Raw genomic sequence first — 22,422 nt, forward strand, 5'->3', positions numbered from 1 at the left:
TTTGTCTCCAGACAACAATGACAAGTGTAGGCTATTTAACGGAAAAATCACCCACCCATTTTTATTTATTTTTTATTTTCCAGCCAAATTGATTTTTAGAATAAAACTTCCAAATAATGGTTGGATACCTGCCAATGCGGCTGGTACAGTTGACAGATTTGATTGCCTGACAAACTTTGTTGAAGTTGTTGAATGTTGAAACACCACAATTAAGTATTTGGAGCTTGAAATCTATTGTATGGATGGATATATTTTTATTAATTCGTTCATCACATACAGTATACAACATTAAAGTCACAGACCCACAGTCTGTGCAAATCTGCCAATCTGTTTTATATTCTGTGTAGTTTATTTGAATCTCATTCATTTCAAGAGTAGCTTTCACAGCTATTCAACACCTCATAAACCCTTTTATTAAGGGTGTGCATTTTGTGCCTCAGTTGTTACAATTCTCAATTAATCCAAGATTAGCTCTGGCTAGTTTAGACCATGTTAAGACTCGGTGGCAGACAACGGCCCTATATAGTTCAGTGGGTAAAACATGGCAGTAACACTGCAGGGGTTAGTGGTTTGACACTCACTGTGGATACTCGTGCTATACATTCATGGTATTGTAAGGTGCTTTGGATAAACAAAACATATTTTATGTCCTGATACAGTACAGACTGATTGCAAGAGTAGCAAGCAGTAATATGTAGGGAATGGATGCACCGATATGTTTTTTTTAAGTGACATCTGATATTTCTGCACTCACATCGGCCAATACGATATGCATTTTTGTAAGAATCTTAGTACAAATGCAAATGTAAATGCCTCATAGACATGCCTATCTTAAGATCATCAGTGTTTTTTTTTTTTTTTTTTTTTTTTTTTTCACATTTTAGTTTTACTTTGTTGCTAATTTAATGGTTGTATTAAGTGACACACTCCTAGAAAAAAATGTCACTAAAATGCCAAAACCAAAACTGGCCAAATATCAGTAGTAAAAATAATATTGGACCAATACCGATATTGCTTTTTAATACCGATGCTGACACATCGGTTCATCCACTAGTAATATCATAAGATGTGGAAAGGGAATCGAAAACAGCAATGTACACAGCCATGTAGTTGGAACTTTATTCATGTTTTGATATAAAAAGTAAGTGCATCTTTTTTGGAATGACAGTTGAAGATGAATGATAGAAAAGCTCAATTATGTACACACACAAAGCTCTAAATGTACACACATAATTACCCATGAAGGGTCCCAATACTACACATTCTTTATCATTGCTCAAATACCTCAAATGTCAATAATCATCATTAGTCCTTGTATGACCCCATATATTAGTTATATAAAAGCTATCATACCTCACAAAATAAAATAAATACTGTACATGTCCTTTAGCTGAAACCTTTCCTTCCCATCTTTCCCATTCACAGTGTGTATAGATGGATTAACTGATGCTATACAATTTTCTAACATTAGGCAGCAGTATTGTACAAGTGATGTGTCAGGGATCATGTTTTTTTTATATCTGGAAACTGGTGGGTGACATTGTGAGATGTGCAGTAGTTCAGTTTACTCCGAGCTATAGGTGGAAAACAGTTTGAACAGCGTAGTTTTCACTTCCAGCAGTGCTAGCTCCAAGCCATGCCTGTGACCGGAATCAATCCCTATTCCCTCATTTGTATTGCCCTGTATAGTGCTGCTCTATTATTGCCCTAATTAGCGGTAAATCACACATGATTAATGAGTGAATTCGGACACTTAATTCATCATCATTCATCATCAACCTGCGTCTGCATTCACCAGTCGCATAAACAAATGTTTCAACTAACATTTGACAAGTTACCAATATTCCTTCAATGCTGACCATATATGTGTCACTAGCTGACATTAAACAGAAAAAAAATATTCATTTTTTCTCATTTTCTTATTTTCACACAGCCAGCACTTCGCCAATCCAGGTGTGCGATTTCCTTCACGTTTTGGACTTATCACTAGCTGACATTAACAAAAAACACGTTACAATAAACTATGTACCATGTAACTTGCAGCTAGACATAAATACCTTCCTGAACACATGTTAATGTGAGTTCAAATTAGCTTAACAAAACGTGCACTTATAAGTAATTATGAATTGGCAGTTAAAAGAAAACATCTTTAGAATAGCTTGACATCTTTTGGGTACCAAAAAAAAGTTTATTTACTTGCATTTGTAAACGAGGTTTGGTGAAGAAGAGGATGCCATCATTATAAAACCACGGAAGGGTTACAACTTTGTTGCTTGGTAACGGCCAGGTGACAACAGACTCGCAATGCATTTTGGAATACTTTCACGGTTTTAGTGACCAGGCTTGTTCACTAGATATTACAGTGCATTGTGGGAAATACGTAGTGCCCTCAAAATCATTCCACAATGTCATTTTGGACACTAACAAAAAGTGTCTAGTATAGTGATCCATTCCGGTCACAGCCCATGTGTCTGTTCCATCAGTAACACAGAATGTACTTGGCAAGACCCAATAGATATCCATCTTAGGCTGCATCTTGATACTGGGATGTTTTGTATTGTGGAGTAATAAGGTGGTGATACATTAACAAGATGTTCCGATGTGATTAAATAAATGACACAGGAGCAATTCCTTGAGCACTGCTGCCCAAAATGTGTTGTGTATCACTGCCTATGGGGGTTATTTCAATAAAACAGTTTGAATCTGACCCCAGAATGTGAAGTCTTTCACAATGGATTTCAGGCGCACTTGAAATTGTCTCATCAGCTCTCATATACCTCACATGAGTGGCTGCTGTTAATTATGAAACCACTTAGAGCGGAGAAAATGATAGCTCATTAGATTTTAGTGCTACTGCGTGCTGTACTGTCTCTCAGTTGTCTCAGGAGCTTATATAGCAGGAGGCAGTGGGACAGAAAGTGCAGAAATGTCAGAGAAATAGTGGAAAATCTCTCATTGTAACCTTCTGTGTAATATCATGGCCCTTGAAGGAGGTTGGCCTTTACACAGCGTGTGTGGTTTTTTATTAGTCCATCATTATCCATAGTCCATGGTCCTTTATTATCATCATTTTAATCCAACATTTTGAAGGCCTCACTTAACTACAGTGGAAGAAGTAATATCTCTGTTGATTTTTTTCACAATTGTTTTTATTATTACTGCATTCAAACTGTCTTTGGGGCTTATAGTCTTTTTCAGTGTGAGTACATGTATGTGTGTGTGTGTGTATGTGCACTTGCATGACTATGTGCATGTGTATGCATGCCTATGCCCACCTGTACTTCCATCTCTGTCTGTCTGTCTGTGTTTGTGTGTCTGTGTTTTTTTCTGTCCATCTATCTGTCTGTCTGTCCATCTGTCCATGTCTAATCATGTGTTTCTTCCTGTCCTCTTAAGGAGCGTAGTTCTTGGGCCTTATCATCATCTTGACTGTCTTGAAGGCCTGCCTGTAGTTGGTAGGGTAGTACTCTGTCGACATGTTGTGCCAGGTGCCCCAGAAGATCCCATTCCTTACTCCCTTGTACCTCTTGTGATAGTACTTCCCATTGAGGTTGGCGGACATGCAGGCATCAAACCACCAGCCAGAACTGTAGTAGGCGCCGCAGTTTCCGGAGGGGTACATATCGTTGTCGCGGTCAGGCGTGGTGAAGAACTTCTGGTCGTGGTTGAAGTGCCTGTTGAAACTGATGGCGTTCCCGGCGGTCCCACTGCAATGATAATCATCACAATTATATCAATATATCAGGTGTAGTTGTCTAATGGTACGTGCAGACTACGGGCTACAAAGCAACAGGAAGTCATTCGTTTTCAATGGAAGCCGGCGACACAACGCTATAAATGGCAGAGCATAAAATGTAGCAGCACGTTCAGCTGGCTTCAACTTTTTTCCACGCTCTGATGACTCGGTGAAGCACGACCAAATCAAGGTAGTGTAGGGTCGTTATATTTACGTTATTATTGTTTACTTGATGAATTAGAATAACAAGTATTTGCCAAATAAAATAAAAACGAGACAAATGCAACGCTATGACAGTCTGACATTATTAGTTGGTGCACCCAGCGTGACGACGACATGAACCGTCAGTGACCAGCTGGGCAACACTTTCCTGCTCCGTTGGCAACAATGTAGCTTGGAAGGCCCGTAGCCCATAGTCTGAACGCAGCTCAACTGGGCCTGCTGTAGCAGCACACAAATGTTGGCTACACTTCAGTGCTGAAATCTTCAATCTTCTTTATTCATATCAAAGTATTCAACCATATTGATGCACATTAGACAAGGCATCCCGAGCAGAGAAAATGTTGCTGTTTTAGAAATGGTTGAGTAAAAATTTGAGCTACTTTCTAAAAAGGGAGAAGGAGAATCAAAATATCTGATTACATTTCTCATTTACTGAATTCCCTCCTGGAGCTAACTTCCATTCAATGAAATATAGCAAAGTTAAACCTTTCTCAAGGGACCATAAAACCTCACTGTCCTCTATGAATATTTAATCACATGCACACACAAAAAAAATTACCGTACCTGTATCCGCTGACGGACAGCCGGTAGCGTAGGAACTCATTGGCCACGTAGAACTGGTCATACTTTGCATACTCCCGGACACCCTCAAAGTCCTCCAGCTCGATACGCAGGATCATGTCTTTGGCTTTGGTCAGCAGGTGGATATGGTCATTGCCCAGCCAGAACTCACCCCTGCAGGAGAGGAGGTGGTAGAGAGGTAGATGAAGAGGGAGGGGTGTGTGTTGAGATGGAGTGGAGAGAAAAGAGGGAGAGATTATAAAAATGGACCATATACTTGGACTTGATTAGCAAGTGGATACGGTTGTTACCCAGACAGAATTTATTTATTCCTACAGGGGAGGAGAAGAAAGGAAGAGTAGATGCAGGGGGAGAGCAGGGCAATAAGAAAGAGGTTTTTGAGTGCGAGGTTATAATATATCTCATGACTTGGTTAGCAAGTGGACATGGTCATTTCCCAGATAGAACTCATCCTTACAGGAGCATGGAGGAGAATAGAGAAAGGAGGTAAAATTGGAATCCAGCTATGGTACTGGCACTGCGCTAAAACAAAGTGTAGAAAGAATGTCAGCATGCAAGACTGCCTACGGTATAACGTCTTGACGGGCCTAATTGAACTCCACACTTTTCTACCTATCCGGCATTTGAGCCTCTCTAGCCCTACATACAAATGGCAGGAAGTTTTGCCATTTTTTTCCCACCAGTCGTTTACTATCTGCAATAGTTTGTAAATCCCAAAATTCACTAGCCACCTTCACTATTTTACCAAAATAAAATAGGACTTAAAAGTACTGATTGGTTAACTGCCTAAGTGGCTCGTGGGCTACGCAATTTTGCAAGCAACAACATTTGCCAGCTGGTATTTATCTCCCATCCTGTACATGATACCTAAGGTCCCCAAAGCCATTTTTAGGAGAGGTACCCAGGAAAGATTTGAACCCACATCCCAACATACCTGGGATTCCCGAAGCCCTTCTTGTACTCGGTCCAGGTGCGGTTAAAGCTGACAGACCCGTTGAGACGTTGCTGTATGACGGTCCATCCGCCTCCGAAAGACTCCATGTCACAGAAGACCTCAAAGGTCCCGTTACGGGCATCAGGCGTCACACGATACACACCGTTCTTCCTCTCCTCCAACACACTGTACTCTGAACAGTCCCTTGGAGCTAAGATGACTAGAGGGGGAGAGAGAGAAAAAAAGAAAAGGAGAAAAGAGGACAAATTAAAGGGAATACTACTGAATGATATTATTCAATAATCTTTTCACAATCCTCTATTTCTCTGTGCCAGCAACATGTTGTAATCCAAATAGTCCCTGAGGGTGAGGATGACTGGAGAAAAGGAAGGGAAAAGAAAATAAGATAAGTTGGAGGGAAATACAGCGGTAGTCATTGTAGAAGTCCCCATTCATGCATTTATCCTGCATGCAGACAATTCTTTCTTTAGTGTTGTACGGTACAATCAAATGTGTACATTGTAACAGAAATGCTCCCCAACATGTTGTCCAAGCAGTGCCTGGTGGCTAGGATGACTAAAGAAAGAGAGAAACAGAGAGAGACGAAAAGAGACAGAAGATTGGGTAACATTGTGATCCTCTTCCAAGATGTTTGGGAAAAAAACAAGATATGTTGAAAGCATGTATACGATTCCTAAACTTCAAAATCTGGAAGTTTAAATAAAGCATTTAGAAAAGAGAGAGAAGTTGGAAAGAAATACCGAAAGTTGGAAAGAAATAACGAGGAAAAGGAGGGACACTAAGAATGAGAGAAAGCGAGAGAGAGGATGAAGGCTGCTGTCAGAGGATGAAAGTCAGTGACCTTGTCCCCCATGTAGCACTACAGGCCCACTTCACACAACTCCACTGCTTTCTTAGATCCTTTCCCCCCATCTCTTTTCATACCTGCCCACTTATTTCTCTAACTCATGCTCCTGTCCCCTGTGTCGCACGGCAGGCCACTGTATAGAGCTCCGCTGCGTATTGGCCCAACCCAGACCAAGGTCCAAATGCCCTTGTCACTTAGCATTTGGGAAGTGAAAGGAACAGACTCGTCAAAACGTGGGAAAGTGTAAAATTGGATTAGAGAGGCGTACCCCCTCCTTGCAGGTTCGAGACCCGGGGCCTAAATCATCCTGACACTGGGCGCGGAGCATGTGGAGCCCCTCCTGAGTTGTTTGACACCTGACTACAGTTTAGTCATACTGTTAAATCTGTTCAGTGGTTTGGTAGATTACAATAGAGTAAGGGTAGGGGTACCCATACTGAATGAACAGGGTCAGTCTTCGGTTTTCAGTTTTCATGGTACTACCTAGCTCCATTATAGCAAGGTCAGTCTTAGGTTTTCCTCCCTGATGATTAAGGGGCCGTGTCCACCAACCGAACTGTTGAGCGCTTGAAGCGCTGGTGCTGAGTGCTTTGGCTGCATCAGGTGAGCGCTGGAGTAGGGAGCACTGATAACATGTCTCCTGAGCACTGAGAACATGTCTCCTGGTGTTCTTGCTATGCTAAATGTTAGCCTAGTTAACATTAGCTACAAAACTGTCCCGCCCCTTCTTCATCCTCATTGGTTGGTAGAACTCTGAAGTGACATTGACAAGTGGTGCGCTTCAGAAAAGTTGAAATAGTTTCAACTCGAGAACAGGTCCAGTGCTCACGGCGTTCAGCGCTAAAAAGAGGTCAGGTACCAGCTTTTCAATAGGAAATAATGAAAGAACAGTGCTAGCACTTTTTTCACAGGTCTTTGGTGGAAGTGAGGGGAAGTTGTAACTAGATAGAGTGGAAAAATGTATTCACACATGGTATAAAATAAGAGCATCTTAAAATAAAACCACCTGGCATGTCTATTGGTTGCTTTCACTGTTGCCATCTACTGTAACATCCTCAGTCGAATTATATAGCATTGCTTACCAGGGAGGATACAAAATGGCTGCAGATGGGCAACCCCATATGGAAAGCAAATCTGGGAGGCAGGAGTGCAGTTGAAATTTATCTTTGTCAAGTTAACATTTCTGTCTGCACATTGCATGCAAAGTATTGACCCGTAAATTCTATCAACGTCTCCTTCACTTTAACTCTCCTGGTTCCTCCATTTGTACACTGTAGCCTCTCTCACCCTTCTCCCTGTTTGTCCCCATCTCTCTAACTGGGAAGCTGTCCTATCAGTGTCCCTAGATAGCCAGGAGCCATCTCATCTCAGCAGCATGGGCACTGTGCCTGACCTAAATAACTGTAATATCAGCCTCTTGCTGATTGGCTGCATGACTGCCTAGCTAGCAAACTGGCTGGTTAGCTGACTGATTGGCGGGCTGGTTAGTTGCTTGGACAACTGGCTGGCTGTTTAGAATAGCTGATACTGTAGGTTGGTGGGTAGTTGGTTTGCTGACTGGCTTACTAACTTCCTGACTAATTCCATAACTGATAGCCTGCTGTCTTATAGGCTGAGCAATTAGGCTAAATGGCAGACTGACAAGCTTTGACTGATGATCTGAATTCTTGACTGGCTGACTGACTTATTAGCAGGCTGACTGCTTGACTGACAGCAAAGGAACAAAACCCTGTTATCAAGGAACTATGTCTGGTGACAGCCAGTGCTCATCTAACATCATAGAAGGAAATGTGTATTGTAATTGATAGTATGGTGTGTTCCCATCATAAAACCCTAAAGGGTTAGGAATTGAAATTTTAGTGTTAGTTTTGATGGAAACAAACTCATCGGAACGCAGCACCCTTCCTTTAGGAAGTTGTGTGTTTCCACATTGCAGACAAGCAGTTCCTGACAATGTAGATGTCTAATTGTAAGGCACACATTGTCCCTGTTTATCATTGAGGTAATGTAGCTGAACAGTAACATTTATTGCTATTCCTTTCACCTTAAGGCTCCAATAAGTTTTGTAGCAGTGGAAATGGAGATCATTGCTTGCAGCAGGGATGGGAATTGGCAAAGGGGGTGAAATCAATGTTGATAACATAGTGAGCTGTAAGGAACAAAAGCATCTTGCCAAAAATACTATTTGTTCTAGTTGTTGGTTTAAATGCCTATGCACATTGGCTCAAAATGTCTGTGTACTGTATGTCTGTGTTTCATCGGCTGCATGTTATTCAAGTATTGTATTTTTAAAACTTGGAACACTCAATAGATGGGATAAGAGGAAGAAAGAACTTAGAATCCGTTAGAATTTAGAATCTGTTAGATGTTATAACAGAAAACGGTTGATGCCGCTTCTTAGAAAAGGGGTTTGTCCTCAGATGCCTTTTCCAAACAGTCCAAAGAGTATAAACATTGTTTATTTGAACTGTGGTCTGTAGCTTAATGAGCCTTGCCTCTGGTTTCTAAAACCTTGCACATGTGTGATTAGCTGTTGATGTTTGGTTGCCAGTGATCCATCACCACAACCCATATCTAAATAGAAACACTTGTATTTGGATCGTATTTGATATATACTTATAGCCTATTTTGTCTGGTAAACATTATTTACACAGCAATTACAAAATGGTTCACACCCATGAAGTAAAACTGCAGAGGTCTTATCATCTGATTTTTGTCTATTTCTATGGTAACAACACCTCAGACTTCTACTTCTGTTTCTTTTGGACTCACTTCACAGACACTGTCAGGCACGGTTTCTTACAGTAACTTGTGGCGGAATAATTTGCTGGTTCTTGAGCTCAACATGACAGATTGATGTACAAAGACAAGTGTTTCTGACCCTGTGTACCATCCGTGACTAATGTTAGGAAAGCCGCCTACATTGCAACATCTTGTGTTGTTGGCAAGAGATAATGAGAGTTAGTTGTTTTACGCTGGAATGAACGCTCAAGAGCATGACCTCAAGAGGAAGAGAGACACAGAAGGAGAGAGAGAGAGACGCCAGGAAGGAGGAGTGAAGAGAGAGACGCAGAGACAGGGAGAGAGAGGGAAAGTTAGGGCGAGAGCAGAGGAGTAAAGGAGAGTGTGAAGGAGAGTGAAGAAAAGAGAGGAGAGGGAGAAACAGAGGCAGACAGGATAAAAGAAAGGGGGAGAGAGGACAGGAACGAAGGAGAATTTGAAGGAGAGAGAGAGGGAAGTTTGAAGGGAGAAGAAAACAGAGAAAAGGAGAAAAAGCTGGTATCCCCTTCACACCACTGTCCCAGCTAATCTACTTAGAAATAAGCCTCACGCTCACATCTGTTTTTCACATAAAAGCACCAGTAGTGTCACGTTCTCATTCGCTCATGCAGTATCAGGATATTATTCAGTTTCAATTTGAAAACTGGCTAGCCTGTGTGACTCACTTTCAAATGCGCCCTCATCCGAATAAGCTTTTGCATCAGTTTAGTTCGTTATGCCTAGTTAGTTTGCTTTCCCTGACTGATATGTTTTTTCATAATCTCAGTCATGAGATTCCACTTCTCCGTAACTTAGCCTCTGGAGTTGCTCTTTACAGAATTGGAGCTGACAGTTGAAACTGCTGCCTTTAAGCTTTTTTTTTTTTTTTTTTTAATATTCACACTCTCTGTTGTAGAATAGAAACCAAGGATCTCTCCTTCCCTAACTCCTCCATCCCTCCCTCTCTCCTTTTTGAGTATCTCCATATGGAGAGCAAAGGAATGTCAGGACACTTGAATCAGTTATGTAAGAGTTAATTTGCTATCTTAATTTGACCCTAGTTTTCATATTACTTCACTCATGCACAGAGTATGACCTCAACGTGAAGCTATTTTGCAGTGCTAACTTTTGCTATGGCTAGACTGAGGCATAGACTTTACTAGATATTAGTTAACCGTATTAACATTGTTTTTTTTTCAGTCATACAGTAGTGACGAAACCCCAGCATTAAGAATTCCTTTGGCAATGTTGTCTCTGTAAAGGTAAAGGGCTGCTTTTGTTGGCATGGTTTTGGTTCATTCAATCCAATCACTACTAACATATTGATTCAGTTCTGTCTGATGATCATAATCTCCCAAAAATACTCAATTTGGCTCATATTGGTAATGGAGAAAGCATGTCGTGACAAACCACTGTGTGTTGCCGACAAGGTCATTGTCAGCCTGGAAGATATTAAAGAAAAGCTTCATCGGGTGAAGGTGACCATCCAGAGTTGGGATGTTTGTAAGATTAGATTAGATTTTGCCGTATCCATTTAGGCATGATTGAATAGATTCTATATCAGGAAATGCACCTCACAACAACCTGAACCACCAGATCCTTTTACGTAATGCTGAAGTTTCCTTATAACAACTTTCATGCTAATTTAAAGAAATAGAATAGAATAGAATGAGAAAGGGCTTCTTGATTATTCTCGAACAGAGAATAGAAAATAATAAAATAGACTAGACAACTCTGAGGAGAGGGAGATGGCTATGAAAAGCCAAAATAGAATAGAATAGAATAGAATATACAACAGTGAGAAAGGAGCTATCAAATAGTCAAAAGAGAATAGATATACTCTAAATGGCTGAGAGGCAGAGAGCTATGAAAGAACAACATGCAATAGAGTAGAATAGAAAAGAAAGTACTTAGTGTGAGAATAGGGCTGGAATATTCAACAGTGAATTAAATAGAGTTACAGTAAGAACAACAGAACAGAGAATGCTAGCAAACTGATACCAGTGAAAGCAGCCTTACACTGGGGGGAGTTCTGTACGGCACACTGGGTGGTGCAGGAGGTGCTGAGCTTGTTGACCACTCCAGTGATGTTCTCCACCCTGTTGTCCACAATGGCCTGGATGTTGTCCATATTGAGCAGGTTCACCCCCTCCAGACGGCCCTGCAGAGCCGAGATCTGGTTCCTTGCGTTCCGCAGGCTGGCCGACATGCGGTTCAGCTTCACCTGGGGAAGTGGCAGAGCAGGGCAGGAAATTATTTTTGTGCACTGTATACAGGGCATAGTGGATTACCAGCCTCCCTCATTGTTTTACCAGCCAATTTGAATTTTAGAATGGAGAAGAGTCACTGAGCGATGGTTGGCTGCCTGCCAAAGTGGCTGTGAGAGTCGAGAAGCTCACCAGCCAGAGCAGAAATTTACCGCCGCTCGGCTGGTGTCTGGTGCTAATTCCCCACCCTGTTTACAGTACCAGGAATTTTCCCTGGTGGATTGGTGCCAGGTAGGACTTTACAGGTCTTTTAACATCTTTTCAGTTTACATTCCACATACATTTGACTGAGCACATACAGGTGATTTGAGAAATGTATCTTTTTCAGGATTTTTTTATTTGTTTTTTCAGTTTTTTTTTTTTTGTGTGTTTATAAAGCACATTTTAGATTTTATTAGTTGTCACCAGGATTTTATGACAAGGTTGACAATGATACTGGCTTACTGGAAATTTTACTTGTTGGTAATGGAAATACACAAATTGGTGCAGTGCCACCGTTGCACTGTTTGTACAGACCCCTAAATTCAATTAATATGGTAAGTGTGTTGATGTGGATTTTACACAGTTTGTACAGTGCCAATGTTTGTTGTCTTTTTTCATAGCCACAGCAGACTAAAATTATTGCCTACTCAAATTCAGATTTCCCTGACAAAGCATGTTCTTATCTCATACTGAAATGAGGCATGTCAAATTATTCAAATCTTTTCTGAATATTGTGCCTGGAGTGTTTGCCTCTGAACTGAACCAAATTGAGTCCATTGTTCACTAGAATGATACATTTTTGACTAAAAAAGGTATAACCCCACAACCCCTCAGTCAAAAGTTGTGTTAAAAGGTGCCGTTTCTCTGAGAGTGTCTGAATTGCCTTCCTTCAAATGTTGCTGAGCTGTGCCTCTTACCTGCATCTCCTGCATAGTGCTCGGGCTCGGTGGAATTTTCCCCATAATAGAACCTTGTCCCGGTCCAGGACCAGCCCCTGCGGCTCCAGTGTCCATCCCATCTCCCCTTTCCTCTCGGCTGGACCCGCCTTGCAGCTCCTGTCCCAGGTCCTGGTCCACCATCTCCCTGCTGTCCCTCTGGACCTGTGTCTGTCCCTGGTCAGCTTGCTGCTGTCCGAACGCTCCGGTGCCCCGTCCCCCGCGGCACTCCAGGCATCCGCTCTTGAGCTTGTTGACCGTCTCCTTCAGGTTCTGCAGCTCCTTCATTGTCTTCTCCAGCAGCCTGAACTGCTTGGGCAGCTGGATGGTGAGGGGAGGCAGGGTGAGCTGGTAGGGGCAGTCCTCGCCCTCCTCTGGCTCGGCCCCGGAGCCCCCGCACTGGCCAGAGGGTCTCAGCTTCATGGGGCAGGAGGTGGGGGTGCCAGATTCAGTGTAGGGTCCTTTAGCGTCCCATCTCTGGTGTGGGTTCACAGGGAAGTCCGCTGCCTGGTCGGTGTACGGGACCACAGTAACTGTGAGCAGGAGACTGGCACAAATGCAAAGCACAATGGTCCTCATTTTTTTCCTGTGAGGTGTGTAAAGAAGAACTGAGTACGTGTGCAAAGTGAAAGAGTGTTGTTACTGCCTCTGAAAGGTACTCAAAAAGTGCGTGTGTGAGAGAGTAGTGTGTGAGCGTGTGTGTGTGTGTGTGCCCGCAGCTGCAGATTGTCTGTGAGTAAAAGAGTGTGTGTGTGTGTGTGAATGTGTGTCCAATATGCAGTTGGTTGAAAAGTGTATATGTGTATGAGTGCAGCCTGCAGGAGAGAGAGAGCGCAGGGGAACTGCCGCTGCCTCAGATAGCTGTGTCATTAATATCAGGACCGAGAGAGGGAGGGAGGAAGAGAGAGAGAGTCAGAGAGAGAGAGAGAGAGAGAGGGAGGGTGCCGAGTTAGAGAGGATGGGAGGGGCGGCACTGTATTGCGTAATGCTAAATACCATATCAGCAGCATTGTGAAAAACGAGAGAGATACAGACAGAGATTATGGGAGGGAGGGGGGAAGAAAGAGAAAGGGGAGAGGGAGAGGGGGAGGAAAGGAGAGAGAGAAAGAGGGAGGAATGTGGGCAGAGTAGGTAGGTCCTTTAGTTGCCCTGCCTGCAGTCAGTGCATGTGTGTTGTCCAGCCTTACGCTCAAGTCAGCTCACTTCCCTGAAGAGAGAAATGACTCAGTACACAGGAACTACCAACTCTCCTGACGTTACAGCAATGTTTTTTCATGCTTTGTTGTTTTGTATATTTGGCTGTCCGCAGAATTTAAAGGCCCCATCCACCTGACCCAATTCATATTCCAAAGCCTTACTGAAAACACTCCCGCTCAAAGTGTAATGTATGATCAATGCCACTAGTCATAGTTCCACTGCAAATTAGTTTCAGGTGGGCAGCAGGGGGAATTAGGGAGGGTTCGTTTCAATTCATAGGAAGTTGTTTTTAAATTTTTCCTTGTCAAATTAATAATAAGCAGAAGAATAATGTGATTCTTTATTGATCCCCGTAGGAATCTCTGCTCTTTACCTTTCCCATTCCAAAAACTTTTGTTCAGTAGGCCCTTTTCACATCGTCATGGTAATAGCTTCCATGCTGAGAATCGGGTGCATCACAAATTCCTGTGGCAAGTTTCTTTTTGCGACTTATTGACAAACCAATCTAACAAAGACAACAAAAACAACAAAATTGTAATGGTTACTAGCACTAGATACATAATGTCACAAATTAAAAATGTTGGACAGGTTGTGGAGCGTTTAGTGCAGGCCATAGCTGGCAACAGGAAGTTGTAATGCACCGGTTTCTCAATGCAGAAGTATTGAGAAACAGAATGTGAAAAGGGCCTGTTGGGCAAAGGTCAAACTGCAATAGCTTGAAATGATTTGGAATTTAAATTGACATGTGATGTCACCAGTGATGAAGTTATGAATTGGTCTGTGTAGTTGGTTTAGATATTAGGCAAATAGAACTGATTTATGAATAAGAATACTTGTTTTTGGATATAATGATAGTTTGTGGTGGTGTGGTCAGTCTTGGTGGTTTTTTGACTTTCATAATTGGAATCGCTCTCATACTTCCCCACATTCATTAGTCATCCTCTAGGCAATTTCATGGAGCATTTTTATAATAATTATTAAGCCATACAGGCTATTAAAATTGATTGTTTACTCGGCAGTACAGACTCCTCTTGTTCTTCCCAGCTTTGGATGCAGACCCAGTGTCTCATAAACACTTCTCTACATCTGGACATTTGCCTACTTAGAGTTTTGGTAATATAAGCTTATAGCAACTTATAGCTTTTTTGTGTGGGACATATTGTTCTGATGTGTCAACAGTAGTAAGGCATAGTATGTGACTCACAACCATGTGTCTTGTAATTAGGTAATGTGTCATCTTCTCTGGCAGCCTCAGATGTCTCATTCTGTTATATTTCTAGAGAACTGACACAATTTTGGATAATTGATTTCATCTACAGTAGTGGCTCTTGGTCCTGATGGAAGAAAACTCCAGAGAGGAAAATATTACTCCACAGTACTTTTCCTTAGAAAGTGACTCACTCTGGCTGGAGGCCTAACCCAGAGTCAACCATGGGCTTTGCCTGAACCCAGTGGATATCAGGACATGAAGGTATAGATACACACAGAGGTGGTGGGCTGAGCAAAACACTTTCTTAGGAAGGCTCCTTTGACCATAATGCCAAACACAAAATAAGAGATGCAGAGGTGATAAATGTGCATGGGGAACTTTCTTTCTTTACTGCATATGGATTTTAACCTTTGGGGTCTGGGTCCTTCCACCACACAGGAGAATGCAGTGGTGTGCCTATTATTTTTCTCCCCTAGGGTCCAGAATATTGCAACCTGCAGCTTCTTATTGTTACACACTCCACATACAGAACATACCTGCTGCACTACACAATCGTATTACTGGCAAGATTTACAAAGCTCCTGTTCCACAGTACAGATCCATACCCTCACACGGGCAAGGCATGCGTGCTGTCTTGTGTGTGTGTGTTTGTGTGTGTGTGTGTGTGTGTGTGTGTGTCCACATGCCTGCATGTACGTAAACGTCTTTGAGTAATTGTCTCTATCTCACTTCAAAGATGGTCGACCACATGCGAGCCTCATGCAGCCAAAAGCCTCCCGTATTTATATGCTACTGGTGATAAGTCCTGGCACCAGAAATGGAGAGATAGTCCAAAACCGCTTCAAGCTGCATTTCTCAGAAAAATGACCAATGTACAGCCAGGATGTTTGTCACATCACTGATATGTCATTTAGCCCACTGTATGTTCCTGAAAATACCATATCAGCTTGTTTTGATGTGTCATTTCCAGGTTTTGCCTCAGTGTCAGAATTTGCTAACACTGCAGAAGTCTTCATCTTAACAAGATATTTAACTTCACATTCAGTCTTAAAATATTATTTTTCTTTTAACTGAAAATTGGTTAAGCTAATTTCACATGTTCCAAGATTCAGTTGATTGTTTTAAGAGTCAATACTAGATTATATGACTAAAAATGCATCATTTCTGCAGAAAAGAGGTCAATTAGGACCAGATGACCAACTTAACATTTCAAGATGTTAGAAAGAAGACTTTAACTATCCTTAGCATTTTTTAAGCACAGATCATTCAATGCTCGTCATGTATTTTGCTGGTAGGGATGTGACCTTGTGTGACTGCTAATGCACAATGGAAAACAGTTCTACAGATCTGAATAAATTATATTAACGAGGGCCCTAATCTACACCATTTACAAAATCCACATCTCTGTCCTTGTAGCCACCTTGGAACCTGGCTGGGTACTTTCTAGCACATTTGACAACAGTCAGATAACAATATAATGAAATGAATCTAAAAACATAATCAGCTAACCCTGGTGTTTCTGCGCCAGCTATATTTTTCCCTGCAGTAGAAGTCGGGAGATATCGTTCTGTGTGTATGTATGTGTGTGTGTGTCTGTGTGTGTGTGTGCGTGTGCGTGTGTATGTAAACAGTGTGTGAGTGTGTTTTCAGGGCCATTAGACTACCTGCTACACAGTACGACCTGAGATATCCTCAGTCCTGGAGCTGTTTGATACAGGCGAGGCTATCCCTCATTACTCCCCACTCTACCAACCTGGCTCTGAAGATAAGAGGGGAACAACACCTGTCCTCTATTCTATCACTGTTACAAACACAGAATTACCTCACAGCAGAGAGAGAGATTTAACAACCACTCTTACAGATAATTTTCCCTCGTTTGCTGTGCCCAATAATAAGATGCCATTGACCTGATGTCTGCTTTTCTTCTCTATTTTTTTTTTGTTTGTTTTTGCCAAAGTTTTACAGTCATGCACTTTTTTCCTCCAGCTTTTTTTGACAGGGGTTAATTTCATCTATGGCACCAGAGTTAGCTGTTACGATATGTAGACCAGTTATACTAGAACTGTCACATGTTTGTTTTAGGGAGTAAACAATAAGGCTAAATGATGAATTTTATCAGGTCCATAAAACAGAGGTAAGGGGAGAAACACGTTCAACTAAAGATCAGGCCAACATTTTCTTTGCCATGATAACGAAGATCCCAGCCACCAGGCAGTATAAGGAATTGCACCTGTTATCCATTTTCAAGAATTTTCTTCTCCTTTTGAGATTACAGACACTTTTTACGCTGATGATAAGGACTGATGGTGATAAGGTGTAGTGATACTGTGATATCTGTTGTGATGATAAAGGTTTATTCCGTTCAGCTCGGGTTGAATCTCCGTTACAGGCATTGGGGAGTTAGGCTTTGTTTTTTTTGTTTTTAGGCTTTTTTTTCATACAACAGTAAAAGGTTAAGCATATTACAGTAGGAACAAAGCCATTTTTTGTCAAAAAGTTGTGACTACTGAGACATCTGGAACTCTTTTAGAGCCTCCAGTGATTCAGTTTCAACTTCTGGAACTTAATTTTGTTGCTAAACAATATTAGACAAAACTGCTTACTGGACAGAATTGTATCGGTTTCCTAGCAACATTAACTTATTGAATATTGTATTTGGAAAAAATGGCAACAAGAGATTTCCACAGCCTCAGATATTTAATTAATGTCATAACTTTTATATAGACAGCTCTGGGTCAGATCAAAAACTTTGAAATAGTGAAACCTGAGCTAGCAAATATAGACTTCAATGACATTCCAAAGCAATACACAAATACAACCTTTTACACCCCCATTGGTGCTACTGCTATCTTTCTTATGAAATTGTGTGTTTCTGTGCCAAGCAATAGTCCCACATCTCTGTTCTACTACAAAAGGACTATTAATCTGATAGCCAGGAAGCCTGTCTCTATGTCTCTAGCCTGTCTCTATGTGCTGCGCTTCACAATGGCCTGCAGACTCCATTTTGCCATTTTTGGTAGCCAACCTCAGTTGACTGAAGCCAAACAATTTAGGACTACTTTAAGTTCTGGCTGCAACTGAACTGTTCAGACGTGGATGACATGGCATGGCAGAAATAAACCCCAGCCATCTATGCTGGTGGGATTTTGGCAGAGACTAGTTAGTTTGTCACTCTATAGAAAAGGTCAGCGCCCACACTACTATTAATTAGGCTATATCCAGTCAATCATATTAAGTACTACATGCAGGCTGTTTTCTACAGACAGTTTCTACAGTTTTACTGTACCTGTTTTGCTCTGCCTAGCACCTGGCAAACATTGTAAAATGAGAACTTTACTTTTTCTATTGATTTAAAAATGAGTATACTCTATCAGACACGTGGGCAGGCAACAAACCATTACTTGGAAGCTGATATTAAAGAAAAATAAACATTTTAGTGTCATTATATTTAGTGTCCTTATATTGGGTAACATTACTGCTTCTGTGCTCCTTAGCTGTTGTCCTCGGGCAAAATCAGCAGGGCCCAAGCAGACAGACTGAAGGCCAGCTACAGGCGGCTCCATGGCGCTGTGGAGAGGTATGTTTTCCTGTTTTCCTGTTACAAAAGTCAATATGTCACCCTCATATTTATAAAGACATTTTGGGGATACATGATGACGCCATGGATGCAGAATCGGGTTCAACCCACGTGACGGCAAGCATCCGCCCTGCTGAAGTGTCCTTGAACAAGACACTTAGCTTCAGCTCCAGGTGTGCTGTTCTCTCACTGACTCTGCACTCTCACCTCCCAGTGGAGCAGGCAAGCGAAAAGGGAATTTCCCTGCAGGTTTCAATAAAGTATCACATTATATTATTGCAAGAGAACATTGAATGTGTCTCCAGCTGGGATGCGTGTCTCCAGTTTTTGTTGACTTTTTGCAAACTTTGTATAAATGAGTTTTGCTTTATCCTGCCATATTCACCTCAACCTCTAGCCCTCCTAACCCCTCATTACCTCATCCCTCCAAAGGAAAAGAAAATTATATTTTACTTTTTTCACATATTGAATACTATTTGATTGACCTAATATCTTCCTCTAATGTTTCAGTCGTTTCTGCCCAGTAATCCTTAACTAATTGTATAAAAGTTTATGACTTGGAATCTGTAGGTATGTTTACATACACACAATAATCTCTCTCAGTCACTGTGAACAATCAGATTAAGGCAATATTTATGATTATGTGATTTCCCCCTGTAACCCAGGTTTATTGTAGTTTACTCAGAGTAGAATGATGAGGTCCAGCCATTTTGACATGGGACACATTTTTTTGGCACACTGCACTGATGTGCTAACAGAACACAAAAGTAATAGGATTCTCACTGGTGGCTGAAAAGAGAAGATGTTGTGATTTACTCATGCAACACCTGATATGTTGCATGCAAGTGTTGCCATGTTCTCATTTGTAAAAATGCAAAAAAAGAAGAAAAAAAAAAGATGCCACTGCATCCAGGTCAACATCTTCTATTGCCTTTTTGACATGTTCACATATTTAAAGAAAAATATAATATATATAATATATAATATATATAAAAAAAAATGAATAAAGTTGGGCTAATGTGTTAATATGGCCATATAGCTCTAAAGATTGAGCAGTCATCTAGGTGTGTTATGCTTACACTGATCATGACCTTACACTAAATGAGATAATTAGACTAAGGCAGTTACATGACATTTGTTAGAGTCAGAGTGTTGCCTTATATCAGTTAATATCAAAGTATTAGAACGCATGTAAATGTACCCAGCAGCTAAGACCTGGTATCGGTATAGGCTACTACATACAGTACTACATGCATAATTTAACTGGTGCATCCAACAGATCCCAGGAGTCCCAGATCAAGCTCTTGGTGGAGGTTGAGAGAAGTCGTGCAGAGCTGGCGAGGGCGCAGGACTGGTGAGGAGTGTAAAAACACACACACACACACACACACACACTGTGTTATCTGTTATGGTTATCGCAATCACTCAAAATCGAGTACACAATTCAAAAAATGTCCATCTGAATCTATTTAGTCTCATATTCAGTCTTATTCAGTCAATCTTAGTTTTCAGAGGATTTAAGAATTTTTAATACTATAGAAATTATTTCCAAATGAGGTGAGATATTTTCACTTGTTTCAGGAATTTCCTAAAAAGAAGTGCCAATATTTTGAAAGAACGCAGGATAAGGTAGATCACTCCTCTAGTATCCAGAAAATGACACTTGAATCAAGAAAATCCCTGAGACTAGGGATGCGCCGATCCGATACTGATATCAGATATCGGTCCGATACTGACTCAAATAGCTGGATCGGGTATCGGTGACAATGGGGCCGATCTATTCAATTAAATTCTATGTTTATGACTACGTGCGCGTACTACGTCATGCGTCAGCAGCGCGCCGGTAAACCCGGCCATTTTGTCTTCGGTCTGTCCGGCGGCTCCTCCGGTCTGTCCAGAGGATCTCGCGCGCAGCGTCCTGCAGCTAGCATCCAGGCTAACAAGCTAACCTGGTGCCCAGCCCTCATAACAGAGCCGGGGTCGGGGTGAGCTGACCGGGGGTTGGTGCTGATGCTCGGTAGTTAAAAACACACCTGTAGAATACTTTGTCTCGGTTATATGTTTAAACTCTCCCGGGTCACTGCGCGGCCGAGCAGGCTGCCATTTAACCTGCGAGGTAAAGTAGTTTTCCACCAATCATACTATCGGCGCGTCCAGCCAGACTCCATTCATAAATCCCAGGTTTAAGGGGACTCGGCTGTAGGCCAACGTTGTTTCCTGCCACAACACGATTTAAAGTGTTTTCCGTGTTCGTCAGGTACTGCTGCTCCATTCGGCCGACACATAATCAGACTAACATACCTTGATTTTTTTTCTGAGAGCTGTTTCATAAAGCAAGATTACCAGTTAAACTAGAGTTATTTCAGTAATTTAGGCTTATTCTGCATATTTTTTTTTGTTTTTACCAAGGTACTTGTTTATACTACTTGTGTGAATTGTGATTTAATTTATCAAGTTTGTTTGCATTAGTTTGTGACTTAATTGTGATTTAATGTTTACATTTTGTTCTCATTTGATGCAGTTGTATTGTTTTATACTGGAATTTTAATTCCTGACCAATTTGTTGCTGCATTTAAAAGGTTTACACTTGAATTGTAATTCCTGTTAATTTTGAAGATGTTTTACCAAGTTGCTGGTGCACGATTATTTATTATTTTAATAATAAATAACAATTCAGTAAATTTATATCGATGTATTTATTTGTTACATTTTGTTTTACAAAGTTAGGAAAGCAATGTTTAAGTCAAGCCTGATGTTGCTTTACACATAAAAGAATGATCCCAGTCTCTTCCACACTGTGAGGCATACAGCTTATTAATTAAACACTGGTATTAAAGCCCAGTTATCGGTATCGGTATCTGGACTGAAAAAGTCGGATCGGTGCATTCCTACCTGAGACTCCTGAATACTGCATTGGAAACAAATAAAATTATCTCACCTCACTTGCAGATTTTTTCACTTCTTTTAAGAAAAAAACATGCCAACTATAAATTTCTCTCAAACTTATCTATCTGTAGTTTTCCTTCTCTCTCTCTCTCACACACACACACCCTGAAAATAGATTTAGTCACACAAACACCTTTATACACACACATACACACACACACATTCACACCTTTGAGAAGAGCTCAAGAGGCAGAGGAGAGTGAGCACGATACACAGTACAAACTGGAGTGGTGAAGAGAGAAGGTGCATACATGCGTGTGAGCACACACACACACACACACGCACACAGATAAGCAACGAGGGACCAAACACTGAGGTTAGCTACATGAGGCAGCATCTTCTCAAGTTTTTATCGACCTGAGAAAGAGGTGAAGGTGAGAGAGTACCAGAGGGCACAAACACACACACACCCACACACACTCACACTGTAAGAAAAAAGTATTGCTTTGTGTACATCATTGTTTTGAAACTAGAGCAAAAGAATGTCTGTGCTGGTTTTAGTGGTGCATTTTGGTGTCAATGCCCTAAATGCTGTTTCAGAGGCCTTTCCCTGCCAGGAAATGTTGCTGTACAGAATTCATGATAAGAATACCATGTTCAAGTGCATTTTTAGTGTTTGTTTTGACCAAAACATGTTTACTTGTCTGAGCTCTCTGTGCTGGCTCTCCTCCTCTCTCCCTCTCCTTTCCTGCGAGTCTCTTTTCCCCTCACCACCAGTTTTCCTCTACTCTGCTCTCTCTTTTCCTTCCCCCCCCTCTCTCAACACTCCTGTCGTTGTGTCCAAAAGGTCAAACGCGCCCACAGAAATGGAAAAGAACACACTCCCTCAGTTTTCTCTCTCCTCTCTGTACACATGCGCTCTATTTTTTGAGGGCCAATGGGAGGTCAGCGGATCATTGCTAAGCAACGTGACAACACGCACTAATGAAAAATAGCCGAACGGATTGTTTTGCCAAAACTACGGCTGAAAATTGGTCACTGGCCACGGGTCACCTGTAGGGCGGAGGTCAAAAACAACCAATAAGAGAACGTCAGTGGAAAGGAGAGATGGTGAGGTGTGAAAAGAACTGTAACATCCCTAATACTGCTTATTTACCCAACAGCTTAGTAGCCTTTTTAGCCTTTCCTCAGCCGTCTTTTCTCCTTATCTCCACTGAATTACATTTGACTCAGGATTGTCTCAGCACTATTAAACTACTCACAGCA

At 41.5% G+C, this 22,422-nt stretch overlaps 2 protein-coding genes across 2 annotated transcripts in view; one reads left to right on the forward strand and one right to left on the reverse strand.

Annotated features, from left to right (window-relative positions):
* The window catches only part of ccdc146 (coiled-coil domain containing 146), a 56,067-nt gene that overhangs the window by 9,263 nt on the left and 24,382 nt on the right, over positions 1-22,422 (forward strand). The window contains exons 3-4 of the mRNA XM_078282250.1: positions 18,188-18,270; positions 19,550-19,624. Coding sequence (XP_078138376.1) covers positions 18,188-18,270; positions 19,550-19,624 — 158 coding nt within the window. The remainder of the gene's footprint in view (positions 1-18,187; positions 18,271-19,549; positions 19,625-22,422) is intronic.
* LOC139932773 (fibroleukin) lies at positions 1,038-13,089 on the reverse strand. Its single transcript, XM_071926659.2, has 5 exons — positions 12,269-13,089; positions 11,122-11,326; positions 5,475-5,694; positions 4,523-4,693; positions 1,038-3,707 (listed from the first exon to the last, which is right to left on the reverse strand). The coding sequence occupies exons 1-5, from the start codon at positions 12,863-12,865 to the stop codon at positions 3,392-3,394; spliced, it is 1,509 nt and encodes a 502-aa protein (XP_071782760.1). The 5' UTR covers positions 12,866-13,089; the 3' UTR covers positions 1,038-3,391.

This window comes from Centroberyx gerrardi, chromosome 24 (genome assembly GCF_048128805.1).
Source record: "Centroberyx gerrardi isolate f3 chromosome 24, fCenGer3.hap1.cur.20231027, whole genome shotgun sequence".
In the NCBI taxonomy this organism is placed as follows: domain Eukaryota; kingdom Metazoa; phylum Chordata; class Actinopteri; order Beryciformes; family Berycidae; genus Centroberyx; species Centroberyx gerrardi.